Consider the following 12483-nt stretch of genomic DNA (forward strand, 5'->3'; position numbering starts at 1 on the left):
GTTCAAGCAATCCTTCCGCCTTAGCCTCGGAAGTAGATTGGACTACAGGTATGCGCCACCATACCCAGCTAATTTTTTTATTTTTTATAGAGATGGGGTTTTGCCATGTTACCCAAGCTGGTCTTGAACTCCTAGGTTGAAGCCATCCCCCAACCTTGGCCTCCCAAAGTGCTAGGATTACAGGCATGAGCCACTGCGCCTGGCAACTTTGCCTTCTTAGTTTGTCTTGCAGGTTTCAGTGCTTCTAATAATAAAAATAAGTCTTTTATTTTCCCACCTTTTCTCAGGCTCTTGTTAATAGCTTCTCTATCATTAGTCCCCAACACTAATAGCTTTCAAGTCCTTTGATGCCTTTTTGCCTGAGCCCCCATGCAGACTGAGCTCTGCTAGTTCTGCATTCTTTTCCAAAACTACAGATCCTCTTCAGATCTTCAGGTTTTATGCCTATACTTCTTTGGTCAGTTCAGAATAGTGGTGGGGAGCGCCAGTTTCCAGCAGCCAGACCCTCAGAATCCTTGGGCAAATTACTTATATTTTGGATCTGTTTCCTCATCTGCAAAAAGGGAATACTAGTCTCTAACTGATAGGGTTGTTGTGAAGATGAGTCAGTATACTTAAAGCACTTGGCCCCATGCCCAGCACCTGGTAAGTACTGGTAAGTATTCAATAAATGATGATTGAATATTGAGTGGCCCCCACGTACCTCAATCACATCCAAGCTCTTAATAAATAATGTCAAGAATCCTTCCCCAGTTGGTGTTCCTGTTAATCCATCAGTGTTCCCGATAATCCATCTGTCTGCATGTCCCAGTTTGTATCTAGCCAGGTGTCGTAAGTCATTACAGCTTCCTGTGTGTGATTTGTGACTTATTTCTAAGCCTTCGCATGTACTATTTCTTCCTTCCTGCTAACCATGTCTTTCTTCCTTCAAAACTTCCTTGAGAAGTTTAGGAAAATCCCATCCAATTCTGCCATTTTAATAACTGCCAGATTTGTTTTTAGTGGGGTGATCTGGGGAATGTGGGTTTCCTTCTCTTTTTTAGCCATTAGCAATTTTACACTCAGCTCTTAGTTATTCGTGTTGATGGAGACGGGATGACAGTGGGGCTCCTCCAGAACTCAAGTCCTGTTAGGGTTTGGTCACCAGAGGCTTTTTCTGCTTTGTTGTAGGCCTCTTAGGTCAGTATCTGGGTCAGGCTAATGTTAAAACGTTTATCAGTTGGTATGATCTTAGGAAATGCAAATGAGGGAGAAGGCCTGAAGGTGCCCTAAGGGCCAGGGAGGCCAGCTAGGGATTAAAAATGTGCAATGCCAGAGGCACACACAACCTAAAACCATTCTTGTAGTTTTCTGTAAGACTTATCTCCATTATTAGGTTGGCTTGTTACTGGCAAATACTACTTTTTTTTTTTTTTTTTTTTTTGAGAGTCTTGTTCTGTCACCTAGGCTGGAGTGCAGTGGCATGATCTTCACTCACTGCAACCTCCGCCTCCCGGGTTCAAGTGATTCCCCTGCCTCAGCCTCCCAAGTAGCTGGGACTACAGGCATGTACCACCACACCCAGCTAATTTTTTTTGGTATTTTTAGTAGGGACGGGGTTTCACCATGTTAGCCAGGATGGTCTCAATCTCCTGACCTCGTGATCCGCCTGCCTCAGCCTCCCAAAGTGTTGAGATTACAGGTGTGAGCCACCGCACTCAGCCCAAAGAATACTTTTGATGTTCCTCTTTGTTCATATTTGTTTTTGATGTCCCCCTTGATCATGTTCTGTGTTTACCCTCATGGCCGGCCTCTCCATCTCCTAGGCAGCCTGGCATCCTCGCTACAACCTCATTGTTGTGGGCCGATACCCAGATCCTAATTTCAAAAGTTGTACCCCTTATGAATTGAGGACGATCGATGTGTTCGATGGAAACTCAGGGAAGATGATGTGTCAGCTCTATGACCCAGAATCTTCTGGCATCAGTTCGGTGAGGCTTGGGTCCTCAAATAATGATGGGAGGAAGCAGGGATTCAACCTACCTTATTGACCAAAAGTGACCAGAAATCAGGTGTCTCTGCTAATACCTTCACCCTCTCCTCATGTTGACACTCTTGTCTCTGCAGCTTAATGAATTCAATCCCATGGGGGACACGCTGGCCTCTGCAATGGGTGAGTAGGAGGAGAATGTCTCTGACTTGCCAAGTCCGATCCTACTTCCCAAGGTTCAGTGCGGGCCAGCCTCAGCCCTGCCCTGCCACATTCACCCCAGGGCAGTGGCCCACGAAGAAGATGGCTGGGAGACAGTGGTCTCTATAGCCAAGGCCCTCCATTCCTCTGGCTTTGTCTTGGTCATGCAATGCCTGGCGACTGTCCAGTTTCCTAGTATCTCTTTTTTTTTTTTTTTTTTTTGAGACGGAGTCTCGCTCTGTCCCCCCAGGCTGGAGTGCAGTGGCGTGATCTTGGCTCAATGCAAGCTCCGCCTCCTGGGTTCACGCCATTCTCCTGCCTCAACCTCTTGAGTAGCTAGGACTAGAGGTGCCCACTACCACGCCCAGCTAATTTTTTGTATTTTTAGTAGAGACAGGGTTTCACCGTGTTAGCCAGGATGGTCTCGGTCTCCTGACCTTGTGATCCGCCCACCTCAGCCTCCCAAAGTGCTGGGATTACAGACTTGAGCCACCGCGCCCGGCCTTCCTAGTATTTCTTTACCAAATCATAGGTTTGCGGGCCAGCCCCAGGCTCTGAGAGATTGGTAACAGAAGGTGTAAGTCAGACTGGTCTCACTCTTCCTAGGTTACCACATTCTCATCTGGAGCCAGGAGGAAGCCAGGACACGGAAGTGAGAGACACTAAAGAAGGTGTGGGCCAGACAAGGCCTTGGAGCCCACACATGGGATCAAGTCCTGCAAGCAGAGGTGGCGATCTGTTAAAGGGCCAAAAGTATCCAAGGTTAGGGTTGGAGCAGGGGTGCTGGGTCCTGGGGCACTGTGGGACTGGGACACTTTTATGTTAATGCTCTGGACTTGCCTCCAGAGACTGCTCCAGAGTGGGTGACACAGCTGTCCCAAGGGCCCCTCTGTATCTAGCCTGGAACCAAGGTTATCTTGGAACTAAATGACTTTTCTCTTCTCAGTGGGTGGTAGCAGAGGGATCAAGCAGTTATTTGATTTGTGCTCACTTTTGATATAGCCAATAAAACCATACCGACTGAGCTTCTGCGTGGATCTTCCAGAAGTGACCTGGTCAGAGAGCTTCTTGCGTCTCAGAAATGAAGAAAAGGCACAGGAAACAGCACTATCAGTCCAATAGGAAACAGCACTATTCATTCTCTGGGAGCTGCCCCAGCCCTATTCTGGGCCACAGTCTAGAACTTTCTTTCCCAGCTCACAACCTGCATGTAGCTCAGGTCCCTGGAGACCCCAGCCCAGCTGAGGGAGAGCAGTTTCCTGATTCGTGTGACAAGCAACTCCATTCCCACCACTCCCCACTCCCTCCCAAGTACAGACAACCTTCCATCCTGCTCCAGTTGAAGGGGTCACAACGATTCCTGAAGCATTCTGTCTGAGTCTAATGGTGGCTCTAGCCAGACACAGGGAAATGTGGCTGGCTGGCTGTTGGGTGATCCAGTTCCTTGGGAGCCAATGTTTGTACCCCTGGTATTAGCTGTTTTTCCCGCTAAAATAAGCACTGAGAGGCAAGACCGTGTCCCTCTGAGCTATTTGCCAAAGACTTCAGGCTGGAGGAAAAAGAACAGGGCTTGATAGAAGTGCAAGGCGGATCCAGCACCAACTCTGCCATTTTCTAATCCTAGGTCCTGAGTGAACACTGACTGCCAGTTTACATCTCAGGTGTGTAGGGAGCGTGGAGGAGGCAAATCCTGTTTGGAGAAAGCCAGTGTCCAACACAGCACTTGGTAAACGTCAGGCATGGGAATGCTGAGTGACAGGCACCACGGGCCACGCTGAGCCCCACTCGCTCATCTGGCTGGGGTCATCAGAGGGAGGCCCAACCCAGGATCTCCTGTCCATGGGCTGGGGAGCAGCAACAGTCAGGAGCGAGGGCCCAGCCCACCTCCCCTAGGAGGTGGAGGGAAGGGGGCTGAGTGGTTGTCAGGCGTGGTCCTCCCCATCTGCGACGTGGCGGTAGCCAGGAGGCTGGGCCTGCATCCGGAAGAGGACGGTGAGGAGCAGCACTATGAGGAGGAAGAGGATGGAGCCACATACAGCCAAGGCCACGATCACCTCTGGGCATGGGGGAGGCAAGAGAAAGGTCATGTCAGCGTTCCATCATATGCCAGGTACTGTTCTGACATATAGGAGATACACAGAGGTGGCCAAGACAGAGTCCCTGCTCTCATGGAGTTTACATTCTAGGAGAGGGGATGTAATAAATAAGCAAATGGGCTGGTCACAGTGGCTCACGCCTATAATCCCAACACTTTGGAAGGTTGAGGTGGGCAGATCACCTGAGGTCAGGAGTTGGAGACCAGCCTGGCCATCATGGTGAAAACCCATCTCTACTAAATAAAGTTGGCCGTGCGCAGTGGCTCACACCTGTAATCCCAGCACTTTGGGAGGCCGAGGTGGGTGGATCACCTGAGGTCAAGAGTTTGAGACCAGCCTGGCCAACGTGGTGAAATGCCGTCTCTACTAAAAATACAAAAAATTAGCTGGGCATGGTGGTGCGCGCCTGTAATCCCAACTACTCGGGAGGCTGAGGCAGGAGAATTGCTTGAACCTGGGAGACAGAGGTTGCAGTGAGCCGAGATCACGCCACTGCACTCCAGCCTGGGTGACAGGATGAGACACCGTCTCAAAAAAAAAAAAAAAAAAAATTAGGAGTGACAGGTCAGTGACGAACGTGATACAGAGAGACAAAGCAAAGTAGGTCAGCAGGGAAGGCATCATTGAGAAAGTGAGAAGTTTAACAGAGACCTGGAGTCAATGAATGATATACAACAATCTGAGAAGAGTATCACAGGGCAGAGGAGATGAAGGGCAAAAGGCCCAGATGTGGGGATAAGCCTGGCACATGCTAGGATCATCAAGAGTCAGTCTCACCAGAGCAGAGTAAGCAAGGGGCATGTAGGAGATGGGGCAGGAGACCAGATGGAGTAGGGCCTAGAAGGCCATGGTGAAGAACTTGGATTTTATTCTATATGTGATGGGAAACCACTAGAAAATTCTGAGAGGACAGTAGTGTGAACTGGTTTACATTTTTTAAAAGTTAACTCAGTCGGCCGCGGTGGCTCATGCCTGTAATCCCAGCAATTTGGGAGACTAAGGCGGGCGGATCACCTGAGGTTGGGAGTTTGAGACCAGCCTGACCAACATGGAGAAACCTCATCTCTACTGAAAATACAAAATCAGCTGGGCATGGTGATGCATGCCTGTAATCCCAGCTACTCGGGAGGCTGAGGCAGGAGAATCGCTTAAACCCGGGAGGCGGAGGTTGCAGTGAGCCGAGATTGCGCCATTGCACTCCAGCCTGGGCAACAAGAGCAAAACTCCATCTCAAAAAAATAAAAAAAGTTAACTCTGCTGTGTTGAAAGACTGGTAGGGACAAGAATAGAACCAGAACTAGGAAGCTTTTCATTCGGTCAGGCAAGAGCTGATGGTAGATTGGACTGCGGAGGCAAGAGCACATATTAATATTTGAAAGGTTGAGCTGATCTGGCAGTGGGCTGGATGAGGGGTATGAGAAACGGTATGCAGAATGACCCCAAGGGTTATACTGTGCCACTAGGTGACTCGTGGCATTGACTGAAACAAGGAAGCCTGGAAGAAGAGCAGCTGTGGAAGGAAAAGCATCTGGTTTTAGACATTGCAACTTTGAGATGCCTTACTTAACATGCATGTAGAGATCTCAAGTTGGCAGCTGGATATGAGTCTCTAGCTCAGAGAAGAGGTTGTGAATCTGTGAGTCAGGGCGTAAGGACAGAAGTGGGCATGGAGATGGGCATAAAGTCATGAGGCTGCATGAGATCACTTGGGAGTGTGCACAGATGGGGAAAGCTCCAGGGATGAGTCCTGGGTCATCCGTTCTTTAGTGAGGAAGGGACGCCTGAAAGTCAGAAGCCAAGAAAGTGTTTCAGGAAGGGGTGACCAATTATGTAATGCTGCTGAGAGGTGAGAGAAGCTAAGAATTAGTCACTGGCTTTGGTAGGAGGTGACTGGTCACCAGACAAGTATGGCTTCAGGGTAGTGGAAGGTGACACAAGACTGTCTAATGTGAGTCTAAGAGAACAGGTGGTGAGGAAGCAGAGCCAGATTCTAGGCAGCTCTTTCAAGGATTCCATTCTGAGAGGGAAGAGGCTGGTGGCTGGGGAAGAGGTGGCTCTCAGAGGTCATGGATGGGCTTTTGGGAGGGAAGTGATCCAGTAGAGAAGCAGAGGCGTCAGAGCTCCTTGCAGATATGAGGAGAGAGAACCCGAGTGCGGGTGGAGAGGCCACCCTAAGCGGTGGCTTCCCCCAGGAAGTAAGCTGGTGGTGGGAGAACGAGCCAATTCTCTCTTGGCTCTTATTTTCTCGGTGATACAAGTGAGACATCACCCGAGGGTGAGAAGTGGGGAGAAGGTATAAGGCAGTCTGGGGTCGGGGAGGGAACTCCTAGCAAATGCAGTCAAATGGCTGGAAGTGTGACAGCTCTTGAGATGTGTGGATGTGAACTGCAGGCTGGTCTAGGGCATGACTAGCAAGGAGGCCTGTGACAGCTCACCTGTGTCTGCAGGACCGCTTGCTAGCTGGCACTCCTGCTGCCAATCCTTGGGCACGACGGGCTCTGTGAGGCGAAGGAAGTCCTGCAGTGGGCAGCAGTGAGGGCAGCCAGGCAGGCTGAGCGGCCAGGGGGCCTTGTCACTCTCGTTCCGAAAGTACATCTCCACTGAGAAATTCCTGAGGGTCGACAGGAGGCAACATGGGAGCTGCTCAGCCTGCCCGTCATGGGGTCCTTGGGCTGCCCCGAGCCACCTCCCGAGGGCCCCCCTCCAGAGGACACTGCTAGCTCCACTCACCCAGAATCTTCCTGGTACAGTTCAAATATGTGGCAGGAGGCGTAGGGGGCTTGTTCACCATTGTAGACATCCAGTGCCATTTGCAGGGCAACCAGGGTAGTGTCGTGCTGCGGGGGAGAGGGGCTGCCCGTCAGCATTGTTCCCCACACCCGCAGGAACCGAACAGAGAAGAAATCCAGCTCCTTGCCTGACACAGCACGCTAGGGAGCGCAGGCACTCACCGCAGAGTAAACCAGCAGCTTGGGGAGCTGGGAGGTGGTCGCCATTAGGGTCAGGTTCTTCCTTATCTGAGCCAGCAGGACTCCTGAAGGAGAAAAGTCCCCGGTGTTGCTGGCTACAGCCACCTCTGCCTTCTAATTAGACCTATCTATGCTCCTTTCACCCTCTGCCAGGCCTGGGCCTCATCACCTACACGGAGAACTCTTTAGTGTCATAGGGACCATGTAAGAACTCTGTGGCACCCCTCCTCTCTAAGAACTGTCAAATGTACAGAAGGAAGCAAGACAAAACAAGATATCTGCCTGTATTTCAACACGGATGTAGAAACCTGCCTGTGTTTACAGAAGCACTTCAGTTTGAAACAAATGTAAACTTAAGATTGCTTCAGAGTACACAGCGGGTGGGTCCGTGCCCGGGTAACTACCATATGCTCTGAAAACTGAGATGTCAAAAAGGTGTGACAGCAGGCATGCCCTTAGGTGCTCAAATAAGGAAGCTGGCATGTGTGTTACTCTCAGCCTTCTCAAAATGGCCCCCAGTGGTTCTCTTGGGGCAGCTATTCATTTAGGAGAGGGAGGGTCTTCTGATGTGGGCGAAACTTAAGAACATGAATGGCAGGGCTGGGCGTGGTGGCTCATGTGTGTAATCCCAGCACTTTGGAAGGCTGAGGCGGGCAGATCACCAGAGGTCAGGAGTTTGAGACCAGCCTGGCCAACATAGTGAAACCCCATCTCTACTAAAAATATAAAAATTAGCTGGGCGTGGTAGCAGGCACTTGTAGTCCCAGCTACTTAGGAGGCTGAGGCGGGAGAATTGCTTGAACCTGGGAGGTGGAGGCTGCAATGAGCCGAGATCGTGCCACTCTACTATAGCCTGGGTGACAGAGCAAGACTTTGTCTCAAAATAAATAGGCTGGGTATGGCGGCTCATGCCTGTAATCCCAGCACTTTGGGAGGCCAAGGTGGGTGGATCACCTGAGGTCAGGAGTTCAAGACCAGCCTGGCCAACATGGTGAAACCCTGTTTCTACTAAAAATACAAAAATTAGCCGGGCATGGTGGCTGAGGTCAGGAGTTTGAGTCCAGCCTGGCGAACATGGTGAAACCCCATTCCTACTAAAAATACAAAAGTTAGCCAGGCATGATGGCATGTGCCTGCAATCCCAGCTACTCAGAAGGCTGAGGTAGGAGAATTGCTTGAACTCAGGAGGCAGAGGTTGTAGTGAGCCAAGATCGAGCCATTGCACTCCAGCCTGGGTGACAAGAGGGAAACTCCATCCCCCCGAAAAAAAATAACAATTTTTTTAAAAAGAATATGAATGGCAGAAAAGGAAGAGAGGTGGGGAAATTTGGTGACTAGCGGCATGAGGAGGGGGATTTGGTTTTGAAAGAGCAGGGAGTGTTTCAGTAGAGAGGGAAGTGTGTGAGAAGCCCCCACAGCAGATTTTTAACGCCTTAGGGTCCTGAGGAGTAGAGTGACATGCTGTCCTTGTCACTCACCCCCCTGAAGCCGGGCCTTCTCCGCCTGCTGGTAGATTCCGAAGAGGAAGCGGAAGCTGAAGTCCTTTAGCCGGCTGAGACGCTGCATGGTTTGGGGTGAGGCCCAGGGCGGCAGGCGCAGCCCGTGCGTTTGCTGTGTATCGCAGCAGGCAGGTTAGCGCCCCAGGCCTAGGCCAGCCTCTCCAGGGGGCAGCTCTCTTCCCTAGTGGGAAGGTGCCTGTGTGTGTGAGGGAGGGAGAGGGGAGAGAGGCAGAGGGGCTGGAACCAGTAGACATGGCAGGCGGTGTGGATGCTTCAGGGCACAGGAAAGGAAGCTCAGGCACAAAAAGTGAGACTCAGCAGAAAGGAGCTCTGGGTGGAGAGCAGCAGGGACTGCTGACAATTAATAAACCATTTCCCACTCTGAGGATCTCTGTCACCCATGAGGGAAGTTCCCGTGTTTCACAAGCACAGCCTCCCTGGACCTCCCCAGGGGCGTGACGGTATCAGGCACTGTGTTCTACCGTCCTGGTGACCTGGGCCTGCTGAGAGGGAAAAGAATGATCACAGTGGGCACCCTAGTGGGCTCACCTCACAGAAGAGTGTGTCATAGACATTCCAGACGGTCTCCAGTGTCAGGTCTGTAAGCCCTGTCTCGTTGGCCACCATGTCCAGAAATTGCTATGAAAAATGGATCAGGGTCTCAGTCCTGCTCTGGGGAAAAGACAGCGTGGTGAGCTGCACCTCTGCCCCCACTCACTGCATTCCGAGAACTCTCATTCTGATACTCTGGTGTCTGCCGGGTCTCGTTCTGCAGCTGCTCATAACGGGGACATGGGCCCAACGGGAACTTCAGCAGCTGTAGAGCGAAGCGGGGAAACAGGCAGCGGGAAAAGGAGCCTGGCATCAGCAGGCCCACGGCCAGAGCTGTCCCCTCACCACCCCAGGGAAGGGCTGGCCACTCTTACCCTGTCCTCAGTGATGGGCACAGTGTGCACAGGGATAGGCTGCCACGAGATGTTCGGGTTGAAGCGCTGCATCCCGTTGGGAGGGAAGAGTCCAGCCAGGTTGGCCTCAGCACTCATGAGAGTCCGGTCAAAGTCTGTGCTTCGCACATAAACCTGCAGCGATAGCAACACAAGTCGTGTGTGTGTGTGTGTGTGTGTGTGTGTGTGTTGGGGAAGTTTTGGTCACCCTGAAGTGGAGCCTTGTATGTATGTGTGTGTGTGTGGTGGGAAGTTTTGGTCACCCCAAAGTGGAGCCCCAGAGGAGAACCTGTTCCTGATGGTCACCCAGCAAACTAAACCTACCATACATCTGGCCCTCACCCTCCTCTGGCCTCTGGCCTTCCCCATCCCCCAAACACTCCACTGGGGGTTGTTACCACTCTGTGAAGAACTCTTGTGGGAATGGCCTTAGTTGAAATGCCCCTTCCAGTCAAAAGTGCTGAGTCAATCAGTAAGGCTCTCTGGTCTGTCTGGTTTCATAACAACACCTCTCTCCCTGTCTAGATCAGGGTCCTTGGGGCAGAAACTGGCTCCAGTGATGACCCTTAGAGACCAGGGAGAAAAAAATAAGATAAAGGGCTGGGCCTGGTGGCTCACACCTATAATCCTAGCACTTTGGGAGGCCAATGCAGGAGGATCGCTTGAGGCCAGGAGCTCGAGACCAGCCTGGGCAACATAGTGAGACCCTGTCTCTACAAAAAAAAATTTTTAAATTACCCAAGTGTGGCGGGCACTTGTAGTCCCAGCTACTTGGGATGCTGAGGCAGGAGGATCACTTGAGCCCAGGAGTTTGAGGCTGCAGTGAGCTATGACTGAGGCATGTGCTACAGTTTGGGTGACAGAGTGAGACCCCTTTAAAATATATGTATATATTTTGGGCCGGGCACGGTGGCTCATGCCTGTAATCCCAGCACTTTAGGAGGCTGAGGCAGGCGGATCAGCTGAGGTCAGGAGTTCAAGACCAGCCTGGCCAACATGATGAAATCCTGTCTCTACTAAAAATACAAAAATTAGCCAGGCATGGTGGCACACACCTGTAATCCCAGCTACTTGGGAGGCTGAGACAGGAGAATCGCTTGAACCTAGGAGGTGGAGGTTGCAGTGAGCCAAGACCATGTCACTGCACTCCAGCCTGAGCAACACAGCAAGACTCTGTCTCAAAAAAAAAATTTTTTTTCGAAGAGCTTATTCAGAGATAGTGGCTCATGAAAAGGGAGGAGGAAACTGGGGAAGGACAAGCTCAGGACAGAGCTGGGCCTTAAGAGAACAATAACAATGTCTAGGGATTCTTGATACGGCTGAGGCTGACAGTGGTAACCAGAGGAACAGCTTCCCCCATTCCTGGGGTGGGGCGAGGACTCAAGGAGCAGGCACACTCACCAGTCCTCCCTGATGTGCCCTAGGAATATAGCACGACCTGGCGCAGCAGACAGGGCTCAAAGACCTCATCTTGATCAAGAAAAGACAAGCCCTATCTACGCATGTCTTCCCCGCTGTCTTTCATCTTGGCCCTGTCTGGTTTATCATTAGATACCCCCACAACATTCTAAGCTCCATGAAGACAGAGATCATATCTGTATGGTGCACAACTGAATGCAAAGTGCTAGCACAGTCCTTGGCCTTTAATAGGTACTCAATTAATGTCTTGGATGGAAAGCCTGTGATTTCACAGTCAGAAACCACTTTGCCAGGCCCGCCCTTAAGTCCGAATTTGGATGCTTAATCAAATTTGCCTCATCCCAGCCAAGCAGGGGCAACTCAGCTCCTAGGGCTTTGTTCCAGACAGCTCTCAGATGTCTTTTCCTGTAGTTGTGACCAAAAATACAAGAAGGAGGCCAAAGTGCCCAGCCTCAGCCTTAGGCTTCCTGAGGGCAAAAGATGAGGGCAGCATACCCCGTTCCCCTTGCCTCTGGAGCTCCCAACCTTACCTCTTGCCGGTGATAAGAGGTGTTTAGGAAGCCGTGATAGCGCTGCCGCAGGGCCTGGCCCAGTTCCCAGTGCTGTAGCATCCCCTCCTGTGGGCAAACCCAAGGGTTAAGAGGGTCTAGAGGGAAGGGGTGGCTTCAAGCCCCATGGGGTTTAGGCCCTGTTGCTTTCCAGGTTCACGCTTTGCTGGAGTCAATTAATCTGATCCCAGAAGTCTTTCATTAAGTGGCCAGTCATGCACAGCAATATCATGGGCACAGAGATTAAGGTTATGAAATCTGGTCAAAGTCAGCACCCATATGGGAAAAGGCAGTTTAGTAGGACCCCAAGTTTTGTAGACTGCTCTAGACGTCACTCATTCTGCAGCTCATCCTGAGGAAAGGCTGGCTTCTGACCCACCTTGGTTAACTGACCAAACCCCTGGGGCCATTCTTCTTCCTGATAGGGGTCCTTGGGATATGTCTTCACTGGTGAACGGTCTCCATGGCGGTACAGCTGAGAGAATAAAATGGTTTGCCTATAGGTCAGAAGCATCCCCTTGATAGGGACCCAGAGCCTACCTTTTGCCCCATGTTAGGGAAGGAAGTCTCATTCCCTCTGGGAAGCCTACTGGCTGCAAAAGACCCCAGCTAGGAGTCAGTCACTTCTTCCAGATTCGAGATTCTAACTTAGCTAAGCAATGCTACTGGAGACCATAGGCAAAGCCAAGGTACAGGTAGGAAGGGAAAAGAGAAGTGAAAGCAACGTATGTGGTGGGGACAACTGGGGAAAAAAGATAACCAAAGGCTTCTTTAGGGATGAGTCTTAACCATTCAACCACTTCCCTGTCTCAAGGCAGACTCACCCCGACGTATTCGG

The 12483-nt window shown here is 51.1% G+C and overlaps 2 protein-coding genes across 4 annotated transcripts in view; one reads left to right on the forward strand and one right to left on the reverse strand.

Annotated features, from left to right (window-relative positions):
* DDB2 (damage specific DNA binding protein 2) overlaps positions 1–4535 on the forward strand; it is a 25176-nt gene extending 20641 nt beyond the window's left edge. For 2 of the 3 annotated variants that reach the window (XM_001167874.8, XM_009460344.4), the window contains 3 exons: positions 1806–1970; positions 2107–2152; positions 2777–3194. In XM_001167874.8, the coding sequence (XP_001167874.2) occupies positions 1806–1970; positions 2107–2152; positions 2777–2826 (261 nt within the window). In that variant the 3' untranslated portion in view covers positions 2827–3194. Of the gene's footprint in view, positions 1–1805; positions 1971–2106; positions 2153–2776 lie in introns of all 3 variants that reach the window. The other variant, XR_010147200.1, reaches the window with a different exon arrangement.
* Positions 3684–12483, reverse strand: part of ACP2 (acid phosphatase 2, lysosomal) — a 9116-nt gene continuing 316 nt past the window's right edge. Inside the window, 10 exon segments of the mRNA NM_001246489.1 lie at positions 3684–4226; positions 6702–6877; positions 6997–7103; positions 7218–7300; positions 8714–8846; positions 9284–9373; positions 9453–9551; positions 9661–9813; positions 11628–11714; positions 12025–12120. Of these exon segments, the coding sequence (NP_001233418.1) occupies positions 4093–4226; positions 6702–6877; positions 6997–7103; positions 7218–7300; positions 8714–8846; positions 9284–9373; positions 9453–9551; positions 9661–9813; positions 11628–11714; positions 12025–12120 (1158 nt within the window). The 3' untranslated portion in view covers positions 3684–4092.

Source organism: Pan troglodytes, chromosome 9 (assembly GCF_028858775.2).
Source record: "Pan troglodytes isolate AG18354 chromosome 9, NHGRI_mPanTro3-v2.0_pri, whole genome shotgun sequence".
NCBI classification, from domain to species: Eukaryota; Metazoa; Chordata; class Mammalia; order Primates; family Hominidae; genus Pan; species Pan troglodytes.